Raw genomic sequence first — 23764 nt, 5'->3', positions numbered from 1 at the left:
AGCCTATGAACGGACCTAACTATACGTAACGCTAACGTAATACGCTTCATAAAATTTATTCTTTTTTTTAAGCAAAAGTGCAAATCATACTTTACAGGATCTTGCATTGTAATTATGACTTATTATTTATCGCACTTGTGTCTTCAATGTACTTGGATTTTGCGCCAAAACGTATTATTTTAATTTGACAACAAAGTGACAAGTGTGAAATGTCAATGTTTGACGTATTGACGTATATATAAATATTAATCGTGATTGTTGTTTTGATGTTAGAGCTAATTTTTTGTGTATCAATAATAAAGTTTACAGAAACTTTTCTTATTGAATTTATATTGCCAGGGATTATAAGATACTTAAACTCAAAATGCCCTCAATGAAAGTGGAAGGTGATAGTGACGGGGATGGAGATTTGTCTGGAGGCGACACAGAAAGATCTGGCGGTTCCTCAAGAGGTCCTGACCGAGACTCCAGCGCTGAGGAAGCAGATGAACCGGATTCCGATGACTCCTCTGAAATGGATGAGAGCGAATGTGAGAGACGTAGGAACGAATGCCTTGATAACTTAGGTATGTTGATAGGTTATGTTTACAAACAATATGATGAACGACTTTGATTCTTATTGCCAAGGTAAATTTATATTACACGTAGCCTGAGCCTTGATACTTGATTTTTGATGATACTTGATAGTATTAAATTTAAAATATTATTTGTAATGTTGATAATTACTCAAACCTCTTTAGAAATAACATAAAATGATTTTATTATTTCATAAATAATTGCCACAAACATGGAAACATAATATTAATATAACATTAACTTGATCATTTGACTTCAAATTATTAATATTATGTATAGGCATAATATTATAGATAATTTGTAGTCAAGTATGATTTTAAATCTTCTGTCCAGGTTTTCAACAAATATACAGAGATGTCTTTAAATATTGTTTTAACTTGAAACTTTTAACTTCAATGATACCATTTAAATAATTATTAATAATTTAAATTTTTACACAGTCTTCAGTCTGTATATCCCAGTCAAAAATATACAATTGGAATCATCAACCATGCCTTAAGAATTGTTTAGTAAGAACAAAAAATATACTGCGACAGATTAGGTTCTCTAATGTTGTATATTGAGAATTTTCCAAATATGATCACCTAAGTCTAAGAATTAATATAGTTCTATTTAACAGTCTACTGAAGTTATGATATATATAATGAATAAGTCAACAATAGTATTTTTTTGATTACATGCAAGTGTTACATATTTAAATGCACTACATTTAAATGGATTAAACATGTGTTATTTTAACTGAATTTTTACATAAGTTTATGTTTAAATGTTTTATTTTTATTATTTCTTTATTTAGCCGGACATTTTGTGACCTTAACAGTGCATGTTTTCAGGGGGACCTAATGTAAAAAAATTACAGTTACACATGTTTTAGGCATGACTTCCTATTAATATTACTTTAAATACTTGGACTTATATTTAAATTTTCATTTAAACACTGTTTCTGCTGAAACAGTAAGATTGGTGAAAGGTCCAATTTTATAACATAACTAACTGTCCCGACAGACATTGTTCTGTACATAATAAATAAAATACTTTTTTTTGTGAATTTTGGTATAATATTTCATAACAAAAATTATTTGTAAAATATTCTCCCTGTTGTTATAATGAAATAATTTCACATCGAAACTGTCAAACCTTGTGTCAATAAATTCTCTCATAGAAAATATGTGCATACAAAAGAAATATTGAAAATAAAAATTATTATGGGTCCCAAATTCTCTCAAGTTGTAATAAACTACACTCCATGAAGTAATCCCCATTAAAATCTGTTCATTAGTTTAGGAGTTCATTAGAAACAAATATCAGGATATTGGATTTATATATATTAAACTAGCTATTACAATACTTGTATAAAAGCAACTTTGGTGTTCATTAGCTTTATTGGTATTTTTGAGTTCTAATTGTGTCTTAATTACTTTATTTTATATGGCACACAGGTAATTAGTATCTCAGTAAAATTCTTTTGTTTAGTTTTGACATTAATTACTAATACTAAATTGTATTCTCAATTCTGAATAAAAAATTGCAAAAATATCTCACATAGTATTGCACTAAAATCTTTAAATACCTGTTTAAGTATAGAGTGTTCAACACAACAAACATATTATTTTGGATATTTAACTGTGAAAAAATATTAAAACAACAACCTAAATTTTCAGCCAATCTTGAGAACCAGTTTATGGTGCTTCGAGAGCAGCTGTATGATGAGAGGGTCAAAGATGTGGAGTACCAGCTTGCTGAGGTTCGAGGTGGCAGGTCACCAGAGTACCTCGGACCTTTGCGCAGGCTGCAAGAGAATATGAGGATTAGGTTGGTAATGAAGATGAACTATGCCTAGGACTCAAAGAAATTACTTTAGCCAAACCTGTGCTATTTAGAATTATTTAATGTATAATATAAAAAGGATGAATTATGCAAGAAACTCAGTTCTTTGTGAATTTTAAAACTAATTATGCAAGCACAGAATATAATAAAAACACATAGACACACACACGACTGCACCCATACACAGACATAGCTTAACATATTTACATAATACCACATTTACTGGAGGGAAATCCGTCGGCATTATTACTTATAAGCTCCCTAGATGTAGGCCCCGTTGAAAGAACGTGGTTTCAATAAAGTCTACTCATATATCTCATCATTGACGATCAAGTTTAATGAATAACCGTGAACTTTACACAAACTTGCTTAAAAAAAAGGAATTTACGAAGCTTATTCTTCGTAATTCGTATTTTGGCCACATATTACATAATGCACAGGGGTAATGAAAGCCTGTAGAAATTGATCGTAGTTGGGAACACAAATGACAAGTGAGCCCGGGGCTGATCTCCTTTGGACCAACCAAATAAAAGACTCCCGTCCTCCAAGATTTAGCTCCGTCGTTAGGGCCGCGTTGGACAGAAGCCGTCGGAAACAAATAGTTCACTCCAAGTGTGGACCACTTGTTGATGAACATGGTCCTCAGTCAAGAGGGAACAACATGCGGTGTAATAATAGCTTGTTTATGTACCTTTTTAACCGTACGTTCCGTTGGATAGTCCATATCCTTTGCCATTTTTTATAAAAAAAATTAGCCAATATGTTCACCAATAATTGTAATGTTAAGGTAGCGTAGTTTGTAATTGCACAACAAAATACTTATTCGCTTCGATCAAATATGTACAAGGTTAGGAACAGACGTGAAAACAGCAATAGACTGCATATAAACGTGTATTGCCTACTACTTATTATTTTTTAATATGTTATATGTACCATTTTTAAGAACAAAAAAATATTTCGTCTAAAAATTATAGTTATTTTTTGTATTAATTCCAAATATTGGAGCGCGAAATCAATGACGCGTGTTCTCGCGTACTCTTAAGGCGGTCAGGGAGGTATGATTTACATTAATACATGTTTATAACGATGAGTACAGTTTTAAATGTAAATTTTGTATGGAGTTTGATATCTAGAGTTATACATCGATGAGTCAACTCCGCGGCTAGATGGATCGACGCTATAACCTGCGGTATGAAGAAGAATATCATCCCACTTCTACCTGCTATGTCCACGGTTGTACCGATTCGGTGTATTGCGTGTCGGTTCACGTATTGAGGCATGTCATGTAGACGCTCTTGCACGTGCAAGTATTCTCATGCTAAAACACGATTTTGCTATATTGTGAAATTTTTATTACACCTGTGTTGTAACAGGCCGGGCGTCAACGTCTTGAAGCAAGTTTATGGCACAATCCTAGCATATTGTTAGAGACTAGCCCCCTTATTCATAATACTCTGCTAACTTAAAGCATTGCTAATTCTCACTCTGTCTTGTTCTATTGACCTCAGTCAGAATGAGAAAAAACACTCTTAAGCGGCTGTTTAAAGTTAGCGGACCATTATGAATAAGGTGGTAGACGCCCAGACAACAAAGGGTCAACAACCCCTTTGATGTCTCGACGTCCCACTCTGCATTTATTACGTTCACGCCCCTCACGTTGAATAACATTGGTATGTTTTCGTGCTCCCTTTTTACCTATAAAACTAATCATAAAAATATTCAGTTCTAATCAAACTTAAATCTTATTATATTTGTTTTCTATATACTAGCTTTACAATTATATAGCTAAGTTTTACTTACCTTTGCTGCTATTAACTTTTATTGTAAATTGTATCTATGTGAACGCTTGCACCTAAGCAGATGTCGCTTTCGAGACGTTCAAAGGGAACGGATTATTTTAGTTAGTTATAATTTCAATGTGTATTTAATCTTTTGTTTCATTTTTTGTCCCCAATAAAGTTAATAAATAAAACGCATAGAGATGCGAATAGCGGAGTCTACTCGATGGTTGCTCTTCGGGTACGGAACTATATATTTAAACTAACCGATGAGCCATCAAAAAATATTAAAAATAGAACCAGTGAATTGAACATGCAAGAAAGCCACTGATTATTTATAATCAAAAAACTTTATACAGATAAAATTTGCAACCAAAATTTATGAACGATGCGGGACTCGAACGCGTGACGTCTCGGATTCCGTAATAGCGCTCTTACCAACTGAGCCATCCGTTCGAGTACGAATGGGTCGTAAATTTTGGTGTATCTTGTTCAACTCTCAGGTTCCGGCTCCATCTATAGTTGATAGCTTGCTCAGCTTGTAGTGACAAAAATTGAGATAGGTGAGATGGTTTGGACGTGTCGAGAGAATGAATGAAGAACGATTGACGAAAAAAGTATGTAAGGCGAGTGTGAATGAAAGTGTTGGAAGGGGTAGACCTAGCCGGACGTTTCGAGATCAAATCAGGGACTTCTTGAAAAAAGGCCAGGTCAAGAGTACCCTAAACCGAAGAGCATGTATGAAAGGAATAATGAAAGTGGACGAAGCGAAACAAGTATGTAAGGATCGTTGCAAGTGGAAAGAAGTGGTCTCTGCCTACACCTACGGGAAAGAGGTTTGATTATATGTATGTAGTCCTATCTAATATTGTTATCGTATTCACCTTTCTTAGCTTTAATTATCAAAAATACCAAAATAATTTGTTTTCTCTTATTAACTGCTGCTTCCTAAATATTACTTGCACTTGCGCGAAAGTTACACATAGTCAGTAGTTAAAAATCTAACCAAATTATGCATTTAAGAGTCGATTCATGGAGATGATTTCTAAAATATTCGCTGCGACGTAACTTGACATTAGGTGGCGTTTTTGTTTTATGAAAATAAGGGATGAGACGAGCAGGACGTTCAGCTGATGGTAATTGATACGCCCTACCCATTACAATGCAATGGCGCTTAGGGTTCTTGAAAACCCCAAAAATTCTGAGCGGCACTACAATTCCGCTCGTCACCTTGAGACATAAGATGTAAAGTCTCATTTGCCCAGTAAATTCACTAGCTACGGCGCCCTTCAGACCGCAACACAGTAATGTTTACACATAACTGTTTCACTAAATGTTTACACATAACTGTCGTAATCCATAATCTAGCCGGCTTCCTGTGTAAAGGAGCCTCCCACTGGTTATAGTAGTTCAATTGATAACCATGAACACGTACATAAATGTGTATTCAAACACTGAGATTGCTGTTGCACAACGAATTTGTAGCGTTGCAACACACCACTGCAAACTGGCAAGCACAAAAACTGCACAGTAACTTCCAAATAATAATAATTAAAAAATGTTATGATATTAATTGAAATAAACACGTTCTCTTTAATAAGGTATATTACCTGGGCGTGCCCTTATAACTGATTCAAGTCGGTTTTGTATTAACCTGATCAATGTTTTCAAAAGCTTTTGCGAAATATTATCCCATTCTTGTGTCAGTGCAATTCTCAGCTTTGGGAGTGGATTTCGTGCATACATAGCCTTATTTAAGTAGTTCGACGCATACTCCATAGGATTGAGGAGCGCGTATTATTATTATTGCTGCATCAGAATGAAATTAACGCCTATATATCTGTAAGAGATATAGTCACCGACATAGCCCAAATTGATTGCGAAACTTAAGTGGCAGTTGGCAGGGCACAGAGCTAGAAGGCCAGATGGCCGGTGGGGCAGAAAAAACCTCGGATGGCGACCACGTATCTGAAGACGCAGTGTTGGTAGGCCTCCGACAAGATGGACCGACGATCTGGTCAAGATTGCCGAAATACGTTCTTTGGGGGCGGCTTTTGTCCAGCTGTGGACGTCTTCCGGCTGATCATAATGAGGCCCCAATAGCTATATATATAGCGATGCAATGCTACAAAACAGTTCCAATGTGGGCTTCACTAAACATAAGCTCCATATACCATCCATCGTTATACAGTCTCCAACAGAAAATTTTGAACATATTGTTCTTCACATCTATGGTAGACTAGTCTGTGACCATCTACACCATACAAATAAGACCTATCACTAGTGAATAATACTGGGGCCTATTGCTCTTCAGTTTCATCTAAAGGTGCACAAGGAAATCTTAGATGAACTGTAGATAATTTGGTCTGATCTTATGTCTCAAGGAGACGAGCGCAATTGTAGTGCCGCTCAGAATTTTTGGGTTTTTTCAAGAATCCTAAGCGGCACTGCCCTTGTAATGGGTAGGGCATATCAATTACCATCATCTGAACGTCCTGCTCGTCTCGTTCCTTATTTTCATAAAAAAAAATCACGCTCTCGTCATCTACTTATGTTTCCCACACTAACTGCGCCACCAAACTCATAAAGTTCATTTTTAATGATAATAAACGTTAGAAATTAATTTGCAATAGCGACGTTGTAACCCGAGTTCAGATGGTAAAACGTCTTGTTTTAAAAGAGCCTGCCTCCATAAACCTTCTGTACACTCGGGAAACCGTTCGACTGCTTCACAATTAAGTTTCCAGCCGTTCGTCTAGACCTTGCAGCAGCAAACCAAGAATTTGTGCGGCCTTATCAGATGATACAGCCGAAAGAAAAAAATATTTTAGATGAAAACAGACCAGCTATTGTTGAATTTGATTAGGATAATTCAAATTGTCACAACCCAAAAATCAACAATTACACACACATTATTTAACAAACCAATACAAAATCAAATCAAAACGACTTTATTCTATTATGAATGTCAAAAAAATATTTTTCTTAATGAATCTACCGCTACTTCGTAAAGGGTTGAGCTAATGATAAGAAGTAGCAAGAAACTCATTGCCCATCAACACAACATTGAGTTAATCTTTAATTAACGACCAAGTTTTCTTCTCGAGAGTACTTTTTTGTTTTGTGGCAGTTCGATGTTTAAATTTGTTTTTTTTTTATGTCTATAAACCAGCCTTTATTTTCAAATTTTTATAAATGTATGGAGTTTGTTTATTCAATAATTAAATTTGAATGAGTGTTATCTTGCATTTTGACGCAGTTTATATGTACTTATTTAAGTATAAAAAATTATTATTTACTATAATCGATATACCATCCAGTGAGGCCGGCGCTCATCTGGCGAAATTATTATTATAACCGAGCGACGTTTGAAATTTCTCGTAGCCGTGCTACGATTTACAGCTACGTATCCACGTAGCACATATTTTGCGTACCGTAGCAAGACATGAATAATTACGAAGTTAAATTAAATTTAGTAATGACTGAAAAAAGCAAGTATACAGTATAAAATTGTTGTATGCAATTATGTAATGCTTAGCGTATAAGATCACAATGCCAATTTTTTTTTCTTTCTTTCTTTCAATTCAGTTGTTTCAATGCAGGTAATAAATGGTATTATATTAAAACAAAGCAAAAAATGGAATTTGAGAGTTTCTTCAGTATAATATAGTGTCACGTTTATATATGAATGTACTACACGCTGCTACGTGAACCTCACTGCTTTGTTTTTTAAGTCTTCATAATTATATTTTGACTTTTGTTCTTAATAGTTCTGTACTTTCTGTGTCGCTTTAAACTGTCGCACTGCCAGAAAAATTAATACTTTTTTTTACTTAAACCTGGTTCTTCACAGATTTTTCATCATTATAATAATAATCAGCATTGCAAGATAATCTATAATAATTAAACTTCTTCTTCCTTAAAGGCCGACAACGCTCCTGTGATTCCTCTGGTGTTCCAAGAGAGTATGGGCGGCGGTGATCACTTAACAACAGGTGACCCGTACGCTCGTTTGTCCTCCTATTCCATTAAAAGAAAAAAAGAACGATGCGGGACTCGAAGCCGCGATTTCTTGCGTTCCGTGCGAGCGCTGACCTGAGCCAACCGTTCGAGTGACGTATCGTTGATAAAATCTCGTGAGCTTTGTTAATCTCTCAGGTTGTTGCTTCATTTCAATTTTGTTTGTGACAAAGCGACAATGTGACGTCATCGACGTCAAGTCCAAGAAATAATGTAGCCTGGTAGTAATGAAGTTCTCTTTGTATCAGGATCGAGGTGGCTGGTGTTCTGAAGCAGCTGAGGATAGAGAACATCAAACACAAGCACGAAGCGGAGGATCAGGCGGCGCACCAGAATTTCAAGGTAAGTGGCTTAGTTAAGTTGTTCACGGCTGCAGTAGTAACAAGTTACTATAGTATTAATAATATTATGAGCTTAAATCAAATGGCACCAGTTCAAATCAAAATCACTTTATGTAGGTCACGGAAATGACACTTATGAATATCAAAAAAATATTTTTCTTATTAAATCTACCGCTACTTCGTAAAGGGATGTGCTACTGAGAAGAAGTAGCAAGAAACTCATTGCCACTCTTTTATATCAAGATTTACATTTGCATCGATTTACAAATCATTTCAATTAACTCATCAGTTAAGTGGACGCAAAGTCTTCTTCTTTTTCGTTACAATCATGACAGAGCGGTCGTGGTCATCACAGAGTGACATCTTTTGTGGCAGTGTGATTCGCCCCACGAACTTTCGCCACTTTTCCTTGCTGGCCGTCAGTCTGGTACACTCGTTCAATGGACCGCATGAGCGACCTTCCTCGCCCTCTGGTGCTCCCCACTTTGCCCTGCACGACATTGCGCTCAATGGACTCACTCTCGCACTGGGAGAACGAGTCCGAAGAACTTAAGAATGCGACTCAGTGTACTAACACATGCAAACGATGCAAAGTATGTTATGCCAAAAAACTAAAACTACTACGTTTAAAAAATCGACTTCAAAAACTAAAAAGCATAAAATAACTTAATAAACATTTAATTTAATACACCTCTTCTGCAAACGTAAAAATACCTTCAATATTATTAAATAGTATTATTTGAAAGTGCTACCTATTCTACCTAAGTCGGTGCCAAGCCATAACCAAAATTAAACTTAATATTATAAACAGCTTATTTTCTGTAATAATTATCAACTACGTCTGCTCGCGTCTCGCGTGTCTGTCCGCTTGGGTTGTTTTGTTCTAGACAAAGCTGCCCCGCTCAAAGTCACGCGTGGCGAGTGTAGGTACCGACAATTACTTTTGGCTTGAAGTCGGTTAAAAAGTATGTAATTCTGGTAAAATCAGACGTGTATCACTATACACTTAAGTTGGGAAAACCTACCTATGGACGCTCGGAATGTAGGGCCATACTTTCCCTTATTTCTTTATTTGATTCTGCAACAAATGTGGTTAAAAAGATTAGAACTATTAACTGACATAGATACGGCTCGGATAGTTTACCTTATGGTATATTGTTATGGGGCAGTGCAGCCGATATCAATACCATCTTTATGCTGCAGAAGAGGGCTGTTCGCGCTATTTATGACCAAATGTCCTGAGGAATCATTAAGAGAAAAATTTAAAGAAATAAACATTTTAACTGTTACATCTCAATATATTCTTGATAATGTTACATGTGTGTGCATAAGCACATTAACGAATTTGCTAAAAACTGTGATATTCATATTGTTAATACCAAGAGCAAAAATAAACGTGTTATGCTTACAAATGTACAAAACAAATGTGTTTCGAAATTCAAAAGAATTCTTACGAAACGTTTGTGTGGTAAAGGTTACTATAATGTAGTTCTTAATATACCACAGATTGGGAATAGAGCGGCCAACCTCAGGCTATTTAATAATACATTTATTGTTGAATCTAACATTATAACGAAATTTTATTATAAAATAAAAAAGCCTGCTGAGTTTCTTGCGCCCGTCCTTCTCAGGTCTGAGGCATGCTTTTGTCGAATGGGTCCCAGTTTTTGACGTTTAATATGTGATTTTAAATGAATATTGGTAGAAAGGTATGGGCTAAAAGGTATTACCACTAGAGAAGTATACTGGCACCATTAAAATGTAATACATATTATATTTCAAGATTTTTTTTTATTGTTATTAATTATTTTTTACAAATGGTTTTATTTTGTTTTCGAATGTTGTGTATTGGAATTAATGACGCTATGAATGACGATATATTTTAATATTAAAACATTAACAGTGATTTGAGATAAATGTGACAGCTGTACTTGCCTTCTATCTTGCTACTGTGATACTCGTTTATTTTTATTTCAGTCTAACATAAATATCTCTATCTATATTTAATAATTTAATAGACTCTAATCTATATTTTACGATTGGTCTCAGTTTCAACATTTAAATTAATAGCTGCAATAGATACCTAGATACTAATGCTTGTAATAGTTGTCATTATAATGTTTACGTTTACCGAGAGATGGCGCTTTACACAAGTTTCTCTCGCTTCAAGATCTACAACGTTATGAGTTTGATCACGTAGGCTAGTGATAACCAATTAATTAGTTATTTACAGCCGGAATTGTATGAACTTTACGGAAATAAATATAACTGTACTTCCTCAGTAGGTATATCTACATTCTTTAACTACATACAAATGAAATTAAAATTTTTCTATGTAGGAACTATATAAATAATAGCTATTTAGTTGTTTTTGCTAAATCTATTTTTTTTTATAATCGCATAAATAATGCTCGCAAAATACCTTTATTTATTTACGGTGAGTGTGGATGATGCATCTGCTGTACACAATAACTTTTGGTTTGTATTAACTTTTTTGACTTACTCGTGTAAGGATTTGACTATTTAACGTTTGAGTAGGTTTTGTTACGTCACTTTACTTAATATACTGTAATTGATAGATTTGTATAACGATGAAAATGTAAATCTTGATTTAAAAGAGTTGCAATAAGTTTCTTGCCACTTCCTCTCATTAGCTCAATCGTTTACGAAGTAGCGGTAGATTCAATAACAATTTTTTGGCATTCATAAGTGTCATTTCCGTGACCTACATGAATAAAATGATTTTGATTTCATATATAAGTTATGTATGCTTAGATTATGCAACAATTTACATCACAATATCAATCTTATATATTATTTATTATATATTTATATTCAAAACGGTCGGACTGGTACTTTATTAACTAAATAACGTTATTTTGAAAAATTAAGAAGGGACTCGCATAAAAATAAAACCAATTCGTGTCAATGCTGTATTGCCACTTGGAAAATAATGTTATACAACGAATTAGACACGTTATAAAACTGTGTGGTTAGGCGAATAAGATATTATACAATAACTCTTTTTCCAGGTAATATTATCAATTCGTTTTTTAATACGAAGCATCCTTACACATACAATAAATTCAAGCTCTAAAGGTTTAATGCTTAATGCATCCAATATATGATAATTTTTTTTTTTTAATGAAATATTTGATATTACTTAAATACGATTTATATATTTGATGTAGGACCTTACAAACTAATTTGTTATGTATATTATATTCATTGTAAAGTATTCTATTTGATTGAATTGAGTTTCTTGTAAGTTGTTCTCACGAACTCTACTTTTCCGAATATATTATTATGGTAAATTGAGTAATTTTAAAGAAATATTTATAGTGACCATTCATATTATGTGCTTAGTTTAAGTCTAATTGACTATAGTTTATTTGACTTGGAGTGAAGGTATTTCAAAGGCGAAATTAATGACGAGTACGCCTTAGGCAAGCACCTTCTCGGCAACCTTCTATTAAGTCATATCTTTTAGGCGGAAGGTAAGCAGAAAACACGCTAACAAGGTGTTTTTAGACAAGTTTTGTGGTGAAGATATAGCATTTGGAGCTATGAACACTACTTTATCCTGTTACACATACCCTTAAGTCTTATTTCTAGGTTGCTAATTCTTGCTGTTGGTTATACTTATCCTCCAGAGCTATTTCTAACTACCACTTTTCTTCGAAGTTCATCAAGTTTTTTCTAGGCATTGCGCATTTGTTTCTTTTTGTGTAGGTACATTTATTGAGATTAGTAATCAATAATGAGGATTGTAAGTATATAAACTGTTTGCGTCTGTTGTAATGTTACGTTTTCCACGCAAGAATTTTGAAAATATTGGCTTTGTTACATAGATGGCGGGCCGGCAGCCGTGAATTCATATCGCTCAAGGTTGCTGGCATTTAGTGTCGCCTTAAATGGTACCTATTTGGTTTGCGGAATAAAATATATAATTCTAGATCTTAGTTAGTTATCTATATACAACCATGTTCTTTCACAATTTGTTCAGCAGTTATTGCCACTGTAAATATCCACAGAATTCACGAATCTTTTTATATCGTGTTACTTTGATAATACGAAATGTATTATTGTTAAATGTTACGTTTTTCTTTGTTTAAAAGAGATAATCCGCCTCTGGGCTATTTTGTTTTTAGGTGTACCTTTACTTTTTAAAAGAGAAATTGTTCAATACCTTGCCGATTTTTCTCAAACATATTTACGAATCGGTAGGTAATGGTGTCCAAAATCATTTGGTAACAGACGTTACTCACATAATTTTATATAGATTACATAATACTACGAGATCCACCGTGACGTCCGCAGCCTATTTTTTTTTAATGAAGAATAAGGGACGAGACGAGCAGAACGTTCAGCTGATGGTAATTGATACGTCCTGCCCATTACAATGAAGTGCCGCTCAGGATTCTTGAAATACCCCAAAAATTCTGAGTGGCACTACAATAGCGCTCGTCACCTTGAGACGATGTTAAGTCTCATTTGCCCAGTCATTTCATCGGCTACAGCGCCCTTCAGACCGAAACACTATAATGCTTACAGATTACTGCTTCACGGTAGAAAAAGGCGCCATTGTGGTACCCATAATCTAGCCGGCATCCTGTGCAAAGGAGCCGCAGTGACTGTAACTGATTTGCTTGACAAGTCGTAAACAGTCAGCCACGATGAACATTGACTCCTTAGTATTTTGAATATAAAGCCAAACTTCAGCCTAGCCTAACCTCTTTAAGAAAAAAGTGATTCACTCGATTGTGTGATACGTGCAGTCATTGATAGATTGACGGATGACGGCTATAATCTTGTAAAAAACGGACATAGCCGAAATCCACTACGTTTTAAGCAACTGTTCGCTTTCAAACTTAGCCGGATTCACTGTAATACTATTTCTAACTTATGTCGAATGACTGCACGTTTCATACTGAACAAATTTCAATATTTACTTAGGCAATCCCGCCTGTTATTACGTAGTATTTACATCTTTGCCAAAATTGGTCACGCATTATCGGGCTGTCCGATCATCTATACGCTAATATAATATATTCAGCATCGATCGAAAAATTAAATCGAATTTTATCCTCAGTAGTCACATAATATGAATGTATTTGAATTATTGATAAATACAGAATATTGTTTTATTGTTGGTCGCCACTCGCAACGGATGTGACGTCAGCGACCCGACTCGATTAGTGTCGATGACTCGTCGCAACTTGCGGATATCTATACTAATATTGTAGGTTTTTGTTTGTTTGTTAAAATGCGCCAGTATCCTGGGTCTACTTATTGGATTTGTTTTTTTTTAAGGACAAGACGAGCAGGACGTTCAGCTGATGGTAATTTATACGCCCTGCCCATTACAATGTAGTGCCGCTCAGGATTCTTGTAAAACCCAAAAATTCTCACCTTGAGACATAAGATTTTCAGTTTCATTTGGCCAGTAGTTTCACTAGCTACGGCACCCTTCAGACCGAAACACAATAATGCTTAAACATTAATGCTTGACGGCTGAATTAGGCACCGTTGTGTGCAAAGGAGCCTAACTGGTGTATAAATACTACTAAGAAGCTTTCTAAAGCACTCTCTTGTAACACCAGAGGAATCACACGGGCGTTGCCGATCCATCTCTCTCTCTCTCTCTCTCTCTAGTGATGCCAATCTCCCTCATGGAGATCAACATGTGGTCCACACTTGGAGTGAACTATTTGTTTCCATTGACTTCTGTCCAACGCGGCCCTGACGACGTAGCTAAACTTCGGGGACCTGGAGTCTTTTAAAGCCGATCTTATAAAGCGTCGAATTTTCGCACATCTTCGATACCTTAGTCCTAAAGAGTAACAATTCAGAAAACGGCTTTAAAATAAAACAATTAGAGCTGTTACTGTATGAAACGAAAAATATTCTAGACTTATGAAAGACATAAAAGGCATTTATTTTCACAAAATTGATTCCTTTCGAATTTTTTTGATGTCATTTCTAATATACTAGACACTACAACCGGAAACAAATGGCGCTCTGAGAGAGAAGAAGCGGCGCAAGAAACTCCCCCAGATTTTTTTTGCGCTCTTTTTAATCAAATATGAAGAAATATTGCAAGTAACAACTAAACTGCATTCACTTACGGCCGTTCCCAATATACTATCTACAGCTAGATATAAATTGTCTACCTTCTACTGTCGGTAATTAGCTGTCAATAATCTGAAGCTGTCCCAATATACCCGATAAGTCATTCTTATCGCCATATATTGGGACGCGTGAATTGCAATTTCCATACAAACTTCTATCGCTGGTAAGCTATACGTCGTCCCATTGACAGACAGCGTGTACGGATAAGGTGAGTTACCGTCGATAATTTTATCGGGACAGAAAAGTCAACGATAGTTAGGATTTTTATCTCAAGTAAGAGACTGAATATTGGCAACGTTAACCGTTGTTTATCTGTGGTCATTTTGGGTCATCATTTATGGAACAAGTTTTCATACTTATCTCAACTGTCTTTTTTGTATTCAATAACTTCATGACTATTTTTTTTTATTAAATTAAAGCTTTACTGTGTTTCGGTTTAAAAAGTGCCATAGCAAATGAATACATGTCATGCAATACTCACTAAATACCTCTACTTACCTTTGACCTCTTGAAGTCATTTTTTTTGTACTTTTTTTTCTTTCACTCATTCTCTTGTCGGTTTTATTTCTTACTAGCTGATGCCCGCGACTTCGTCCGTGTCGATGAGAGGGTTTTAAAAATAATAAGCAAGTTGTTGAAGATTATCTCATGTCCTATTCCAGTTACGGTTACCGTTTTCGCTCCCGTTCCCAAAATATTATAATGAATCTTATTTCGAGGAAGATTGCTATGGCAAACTAAACCTTACTGTTCGTAGTTACAGCTCATCGACGTGAACTTAAATTTTTCACAGATCCCGCGGGATACATGGATTTTTAGCCTATGTCCTTTCCCAAGCTCTAGTCTATCGCTGTACCAAATGTCATTAAATTCGGTTCAGTAGCTCCGGCGTTAAAACGTAACAAACAAACTTACATTCACATATATAATATTAGTAGGTATCCAAATGTTTATTATTGTTTATGTAAAAATAATAAAATAAAACTTAAGTAATCTTATAAAATTAATTAATTACAAATACTAAATATCATTAAAAACGCTGTCGGCAGGTAAGGTGCCCATGAAGCTGGCAACGCTACCTCATTGTATAGCCAAATTTATCCTTTGACAGAGGTACGTACCAGATCTTGGGTCACCCGTTAAATCGGTTAGACGACTGAATTATACATAAATACATGCTGTGCAATATATAAACATAATAGCTTATATAATGTATACGTCTAGATAGACTATTGCTGCTAGACAACCGATGAAAACAGGCAAGGTTTTTAGTGACAAGCTACGTCCTACATTCACGATTTGTATGTCACTTTGTGTTAGTGTGCGTGCATTGCTCAAAATAGAATTTAGTCAACCTTCATTTTTTGAAACTTTTCACATCTTTCAAAGTCAAAATCAAATCAAAATCACATTATTCATGTAGGTCAAGGACGCTTGTGAATGTCGATTTTTTTTTTTACATTTACCACAACTTTAATGAGAAGAAGTGGCAAAAACTCATTACCTTTTAAATCAACATTTACAGCTTCATCGTTTTACAAATCATTTCAATTACAATATTATATGTAAAGTGATGCAACAAAAATACTCAAACGTCAAATAGTCAACGCCTTACACGAGTAAGTCAAAAAAAGTTAATGTACAGTAGATTCATCAATCCACACACACAGTGAATAAATTTTTAATTATTTATTTTGCGAGCATTTTATTAGCATATTACTGCCGTGAAGCAGTATTATGTGTTAACATTATTGTGTTTCGGTCTGCAGGGTGCTGTAGCTAGTGAAATTACTGGGCAAAAGAGACTTAACAGTATATGTCTCAAGGTGACGAGCGCAATTGTAGTGCCGCTCAGAATTTTTGGGATTTTCAAGAATCCTAAACGGCACTTCATTGTAATGGGAAGGGCCTGTCAGGTACTATCAGCTGAACATCCTGCTCGTCTCGTCCCTTATTATCGTAAAAAAAATACTTTAATTTTAAGAACATGAAGCACAGTTTTCGGTGACAGGATCATCCTGCCACCACAAGTAGCGCCCGTTCACTATCATGACGCATGGGCCAGCCATCGCCTTTTCAAAGAAATTCAAACCAACGTCATCATGTCGGAAGCATCATAATCACGTGTTGGGGTATTACAAACGACAATCTATAATATTTGATTTATTGATGTCATAAGAATGTATTTTTTTCCCCACCTCGATGAAATGCTCGCTTCTAGTCCCTGGTACGAGTGACAAAAGTGGCCGATTCTCTCCCGGCAGGCGTCTGCCTAGTATATATAATTTTATTATTTTTATTGCCAATATTTATGGTAGCAGTAGACTTGGGGGATTTGATATCTGTTTTAATTAATAATAATAATAATATAAATCGTTGTCTAGAGAATCCAGCGGTGAGAAGTAAAATTCCCTTTAAGATTCTGCTCGAAGTACACGGTACCGCACTATTTAGGGGTAGCTTTAAATATTACCTATTGAAGATCTAAAAAGGTTTCTCTTTTAAAAACAAACTGAAATCTTTTCTATTAGAGAATTCTTCAATAGTTAAAAAAAAAAACAATATACTAATCCCATTCCAAATCGCATTAGTATTCAATCTTTTTAGTTTCTTCTCTTTTTGTACAATTTTTAGACGGTCACTTTTAAGATTTATAACAAAAGGAACCGTGTTGTCTACGGCTGCAGGTCAACAAGTCGACTTGCTAGGTATCTACTGAAAATCAGTGTTGGAATTGGGGTGATCCTTATTTAAATTCCAAAAACGCTGAGTGGGTGTCCTTTTCTTGTATGTATGTACTTTAAACGGCCAGATTTCGTTCAAACTTCGTAGATTTATTGAGTACCGATGAAAATACATTAATTTAATAAAATTATTCCATTCTTCAATTTGCAAAATAAGATTTTTATTAATTTATATAATTTTCATCTATCGTCTATAATGCAGGAATTGATGTTAATCTTAAATTTCAACCGTTATATTTAACCGATTTATCTAATATTAGGAAATATTCGAATACAGAGAATTATTGATTTTAACAATGCAAATAATAGTTTAAAAAAGTTAAAAAAACACGCTTTTATAAGTAAACCAAACTAAGAAGTAGGAATTCAATTTTTTCGTCTTGTTTTTCTATAAAAAAGGTGTTCTTTAGTTTTTATAACTACTAATTATTAATTTCTTAATTTTACTATATTTTGTGTTGTCATTAATAAATGCATACTTTACTTTACTTACTTTTACGATCTCGGTAGAGAGTAAAATATTCTTTGAAAGACAGTAGCGGACGCCGATCTATTATTCTCAACATTAAATCATGATAAAATAATGTATTTGAGATGAAATAACTATTCTTATAAAACCTATTAGAATCAAGGTTATTACAAAAATAATTGTTGGAAAAAAAATTGCATCACTCAACGTAACCAATCTATAAATATTGAGTTTTAATTACACGTGTTTAAATGCTTTAAAAAGAATTTTAGTAACTCGGATTTGTAGAAGTTGCTTTATCCGACCTATATAATATAATTTTACGTAGCATTAAACACTCATACGAATACACACATTTAAAAATGGAAACTTAGGGGTTAAAGTATGAAATTGCCCAAATTGTACTGTTTTTTTTTAATTTAACATATTTATTTAATCAAAGTAATTACCATTATTGTCTATAAATTGCTGCCATCTAATAGGAAGGTCATTTATGCCTTTGCGATAGAACTGTTGTGATCTAGATTCGACAAACTGTGTGAAAGTGTTTTGTACTGCCTCCTGAGAAGAAAACTTTTCGAAATCACGAAAAAAATGGTAGTCCGTAGGATCAAGGTCTGGCGAATACGGAGGGTGACGAATAGCTTCTAATTTTATTGCAGTTTCTTTAGAGTTAAAACGGTCTCGCGTTATCATGCAGCAATAATGTTGAAGATCGATTCATGAGTCGGGGCTGTTTCACTGCTAGTTTTGCTATCATTGTTCCAAGTTCGGCACAGTAGACATCTGCCACTATTGCTTGACCAGATCGCAGAAAGCTATTGTGAATAACACTATGCTGAGACCACCAAACAGTTACCTTTATATTGGTAAACATTGCCTTAGGAAACTGTTGCCGTGTTTGTTCTGGGGTCATACATTGCATTTTTCGTTGAAGGTTAAGAATCCACTTTTCATCGTATGTCACAATTTAATCCAAATTCGAGGGCGGCACTGAAAATTTCGGGAATCAAGGAAGTGACACAACATTACTATTTAGAAACGAAAGTATAGAAATCATTTAGGCTAAGGTCGGTGCTGTACGGCGGATGATCTAATAATTCTATGTTTTCTTGGTCTAAAAACTCTTTTGTTCTGTGCGCGGTGTGAGAATTCGCATTGTCGTGATGGAGGATGATGCGGCGGTTGCAGTTCTCTTTACGGAGTTCAGAAACGACCTGTGGCAAACAAATGCTAGCATACCATTCTGCATTAACCGTTCTTTGTCCCTCAAGAGGAATAGTCGCAACATGGCCGGTTTTGGAGACAAATGTGGCCACCATTTTTTTTGCAACATTCCGTGAATGAACAATTTTTGTTGGCTTTAACTCATTTTCGAACACCCAAACTCGTGACTGGTTTTTTGTTTCGGGTTCGTAGGCGTCTATCCAGGATTCGTCACCTGATACGATGTTGTATACAGCATATGAGGATCCTGCGTTGAATCTTTCGAGAGTTCTGACGCACCAAGTAACGGGAGCCGCTTTTTGCTCTTCACAGAGCAAATGCGGTATCCATCGGGAAAACAGCTTTTTTACACCTAATTGTTCATGCAAGATTATTTGTATTTGACTCATGCCAATGTCTAAAAATGCCTGAATTTCGCGGTATGTCACATGTCGATCTTCCTCAATCAGCTTACGCACAGCATCAACGTTTTCTTCGGTGACTGCAGTTTTTGGATGACCTTGACGGGGATTATCAATGAGCTTGATATGTCCACGTTGAAATTCAGCAAACCAGCGATAAATTGTGGTTTTGGATGGGGCTTCATCACCAAATGCAGAAATCATCCGGTCAACACACTGTTTTTGTGTTAAACCACTTCGAAAGTCATAATAAATCATCGCTCTAGAATTTTCTAAAGTCAATTCCATTTTCTCAACGACTAAACAAGTTTGAAAAGACATTGTGACAAGACCGAGAATCTTTTTTTTAAATAAATAAATGGTATTCGATTTTAAAACCAAGGAGTTTTCAGTTAAAAAGATTTTAATATGACAGAAACAGTGGAAATATTCCATTCCCGATACTTTTAGTGCAGCCCTCGTAATCCTTCATTTATGTATCGATTCAACAAGGCAACACAAGTTTCAACACACGTTTCTTTTTGCAGATCAGTCAAATTATGTGGGACCCTATTTCACATTTTTTATTTTATTGATTTGACGCAAATGAGTCACTATTGTTGGTAATCTAACGTTTTAACTAACTACTAACCTAACCATGCTGTTAATTCCTGGGTAGTTCGACTCTGCTCCGGATCGGCTTGCACCATCTCTATCAATTCATTGTTATTCACCTGTCCTGCGGTCTTCCACGTGGTTCGTCCTTCTAATCAAAGTTTCCATCACGGATGCGTTTAAACCAAAATCGCACGGTGCGTTCATTAGCTGTCCCCTCTCCAAATGCAACATTGATATTGAGAGCTGTTTCTGCCATGTTAGTTTCGCGTCGGAATTCGTATTTAAAAATCAATCGAATTTTCGAAGTATCCATCATTTTTGTCTAAGCTGAATAAAAAAATACAATTGAAAGTCGATAGTCGAAAGCTGCAAATTTTTTAAAAGAACTGTATTGGTACAAGGTACCATTTAAAAAAAGTTTCACTGAAAAATCTCAAACCATGAAGGTTCTATGTCAATTCGAAATACAATAAAATGACAATTTCATACGTTAACCCCTTTTACTAACATCTTGTATTTTTATACGAGAGTGAAGTAAATATCTTACTTAGAATCACTTACTGAGCGACTGATATAAATACAAAAGCTTGTCGAGGTTCAAACTCGGCACTCGCAACAAAAACAAACCTTGCTCTCGTTATGAACAAATAACTATTTCCGCACGTGTGTCATACAACGAGAACAGTGCAATAGGTGACGAAACAAACGTTTTGCTTATCATCAGTCGGTAATTCGCAACAATTTTTACGTTTCTAATTTTAAAAGTGCGCATTTGCTTAATATTGCACCGGGCGCGTGGTAAAAATTAATCAATTTGATGTAGGTTGACCCTGTATTATAGATCACCACGACCTCACCACACCCAGATATCAGGCTCTAAATCTCGAAAACATCACACCAGTGTTAATATAGCAAGAAAAACATTAAAATAAACAATACAGTTACAACAATAATGTCCCCTATAACGCGGTATATTATAACATTTAGCGTTTTCATATTACGCAATTTCTATACGCCGTTCTATAGCCCGTGTTAGAACACGGGCTTTCTGCCATATAACACGGGCATTCCCCTATATATCGCGGGGATTTCCCAAATACATAGGTATTGTACTGTGTTGTCGCTGTAGAATTTATAATGATTTGTACAATTCATAATTAGCTTCACTTACCTTTGCAATTATGTCAATTGTGTTATTACATAATTAAATTATTGTCAAACCTGGATAAGCGAGAGTTCGAGGGAGCAAAATCTCATTCTCGCTTATAGAGGTTTCTCACTAACCCGAGTTTCTCGCTAATGCAGGTACATGTGTAGCGTTACTCTCTTATAGAGGTACGCAGCAATAACAAGTCACAGCAACTTTATAAGGGTAGGTATCAAGATGCTTACGAAAACAAAACAAAAATTCATGCACTATGTAATTTTATTTTATTTAGAATATATTTACACTTAAAAAAATCCGTCAATTTCGTTTGGGTTTCTGTTTTTGTATTTTGAATGTTTTTCTCTAACTCATAAATTTTGTCGAATATTGCTTGATCAACAACCGCCGCGTATTCAAAGTACTGATGGACCATCTCCAACGCATTTAAAACTAGCTTCATTGGAATGATCTCTATTTGTGTTTCCGGAATCTGTGCCTCCACTTCACTGTCATTTCCAGCAATGCAGGTGTTCACACAATTCTCAACGATATCGTCGTCGGTTTGTTCTCCAACGGTAGTGACGTCGTCGTCAATTTGAACGAAATCTTCGGAGCTCGGCATTAACATATTGGATTCGTGAGACACAAGCTTAGTCCATTCCTCGTTGCTAGGTCCAACTTGAACATCATTTTCCTCTGGCTGGCCTTGGTCATCTGTACTTTTCCAAAACACACCTTTCTTGAAGCAGTTTTTGACAGTAACGGCACTGACTAAGTACAATGCTTTTCTACCAAATTTCATAGCTAAAAGAACGTTAATGTCAGGGCTACTGTTTTCTTCCAGACTCGTAAGAATATGTTTATTTATTTATTTATTAAGGAAACAAACAGATACATCACTATAGTACAAATAAAGTTAAATAAATATACAAATTACAATATTAGATATATCCTAGAACAGTTTCACTGAGAACACAAAATAATACAATTTTACATACATGACAACAGAACGATAGGATAAGTAAACAATAGAATATTTAGGCGAATACACAGTATTATATAAATAAAGACACAGACAGGGATATAATAATGAATAAAGATACAAGGTTTAAGGTAAGGACAGTAATTGTTGTTTTAACTTAGTCTTAAATGCAGCAGTAGAGGAGTGCGAAAACAGGTCGACATTAATGTGAGAATCCAATGATGAACACATTCTGTGAAGAGGCGCGCATAACCCAATATTGGTTCTAGGAGTCGGTAGGTTGAAAGTTCTGTTCGTGCGTAAAGACCTGGCAGGAACATTGAATGGCAAAAGCTCGAGAAGTTCAGGACAAGCTAGTTCATTCACACATATTTTTCTTAAGGTGACACAGTCTATTAAGTGACGTCTTTGGCTAAGTGAAAGTAAATTGTATGTTTTTAAAAGTTCATTGTAGTTAGCCCTACCACAATTCATACGATAGTTTAAAATGCGTAAGAATTTCTTTTCCTCCAGCTGCGTAACATATATAGCATAATGGGGATTCCAGATTGGACAGGCATATTCCAACTGAGACTGCACGAGCGTTTTATAAAGGTAAATATATGTGGCTTTATCTTTGAAAGGCTTTATTAATAATTATGCCCACATGCTTGTCCAAGGTTAGTTTAGGGTCAAGAAGGACCCCAAGATCCCTGACAGAGTGAACAGATTCAAGGGCATGATCTCCAAGGGTGAGGTTGGACGTGATTATATTATGGGTGTTTCTAGTAAAGATGACATGCTGACACTTATTATAATTTAGAAATAATTTGTTTCTTTTGCTATAGTCGTCGAGCCTATCAAGATCTTCCTGTATTAGTGACACATCAGAAGGTGTAAGTATCTTTTTATATAACTTTAGATCATCTGCATAGAGTAAATAATTGCAATGTAGGAAGCACGTCGATATGTCGTTGATAAATAAGGAGAAAAGCAACGGCCCAAGGATTGAGCCCTGGGGTACGCCGGATGTCACTAATACTTGAGTTGAAGTATACCCATTAATAATCACCGATTGAACACGATTATGTAGGTAAGCTGTAAACCATCGCAAAAGATTTCCTTTAATACCATTAAAAGACAACTTTTGTAAAAGCATTACATGGTCAACTTTGTCAAATGCCTTCTGAAAATCTGTATAGATTGTGTCTATCTGATGTTTACTATCCAAACCGCTAAAACATAATTAGTGAAAACAAGGAGATTAGTTAGAGTAGATTTGCCCGTTGCAAAGCCATGCTGTTGGTCTATAACAACATGCTTTAGGCAGGAATAAATGCTTCGGTGCACTAATCTTTCGAGGACCTTAGGGATTGCGGAAAGGATTGAGATTGGGTGGTAATTTTCAACATCACTCTTAGAACCTGACTTAAAAATAGGCGTTACATAAGATAATTTCCAGCAATGAGGAAAATCACCACCGGAGAGACACTTATTGAATAAAATCTGTAGAGGTATACATATTGACGGATATGTACGCTTGA

General features: G+C 35.2%; 1 protein-coding gene across 1 annotated transcript in view; it reads left to right on the top strand.

Annotated features, from left to right (window-relative positions):
- The first annotated feature begins 256 nt into the window (after window positions 1-256).
- The window catches only part of LOC126964432 (breast cancer metastasis-suppressor 1-like protein), a 166039-nt gene continuing 142531 nt past the window's right edge, over window positions 257-23764 (top strand). The window contains exons 1-3 of the mRNA XM_050807536.1: window positions 257-566; window positions 2238-2388; window positions 8450-8543. Of these exons, the coding sequence (XP_050663493.1) occupies window positions 365-566; window positions 2238-2388; window positions 8450-8543 (447 nt within the window). The 5' untranslated portion in view covers window positions 257-364. The remainder of the gene's footprint in view (window positions 567-2237; window positions 2389-8449; window positions 8544-23764) is intronic.

The sequence above is a fragment of the Leptidea sinapis genome, chromosome 5, assembly GCF_905404315.1.
Source record: "Leptidea sinapis chromosome 5, ilLepSina1.1, whole genome shotgun sequence".
Taxonomy (NCBI): Eukaryota; Metazoa; Arthropoda; class Insecta; order Lepidoptera; family Pieridae; genus Leptidea; species Leptidea sinapis.
This window is presented reverse-complemented; position numbering and strand designations above follow the sequence as displayed.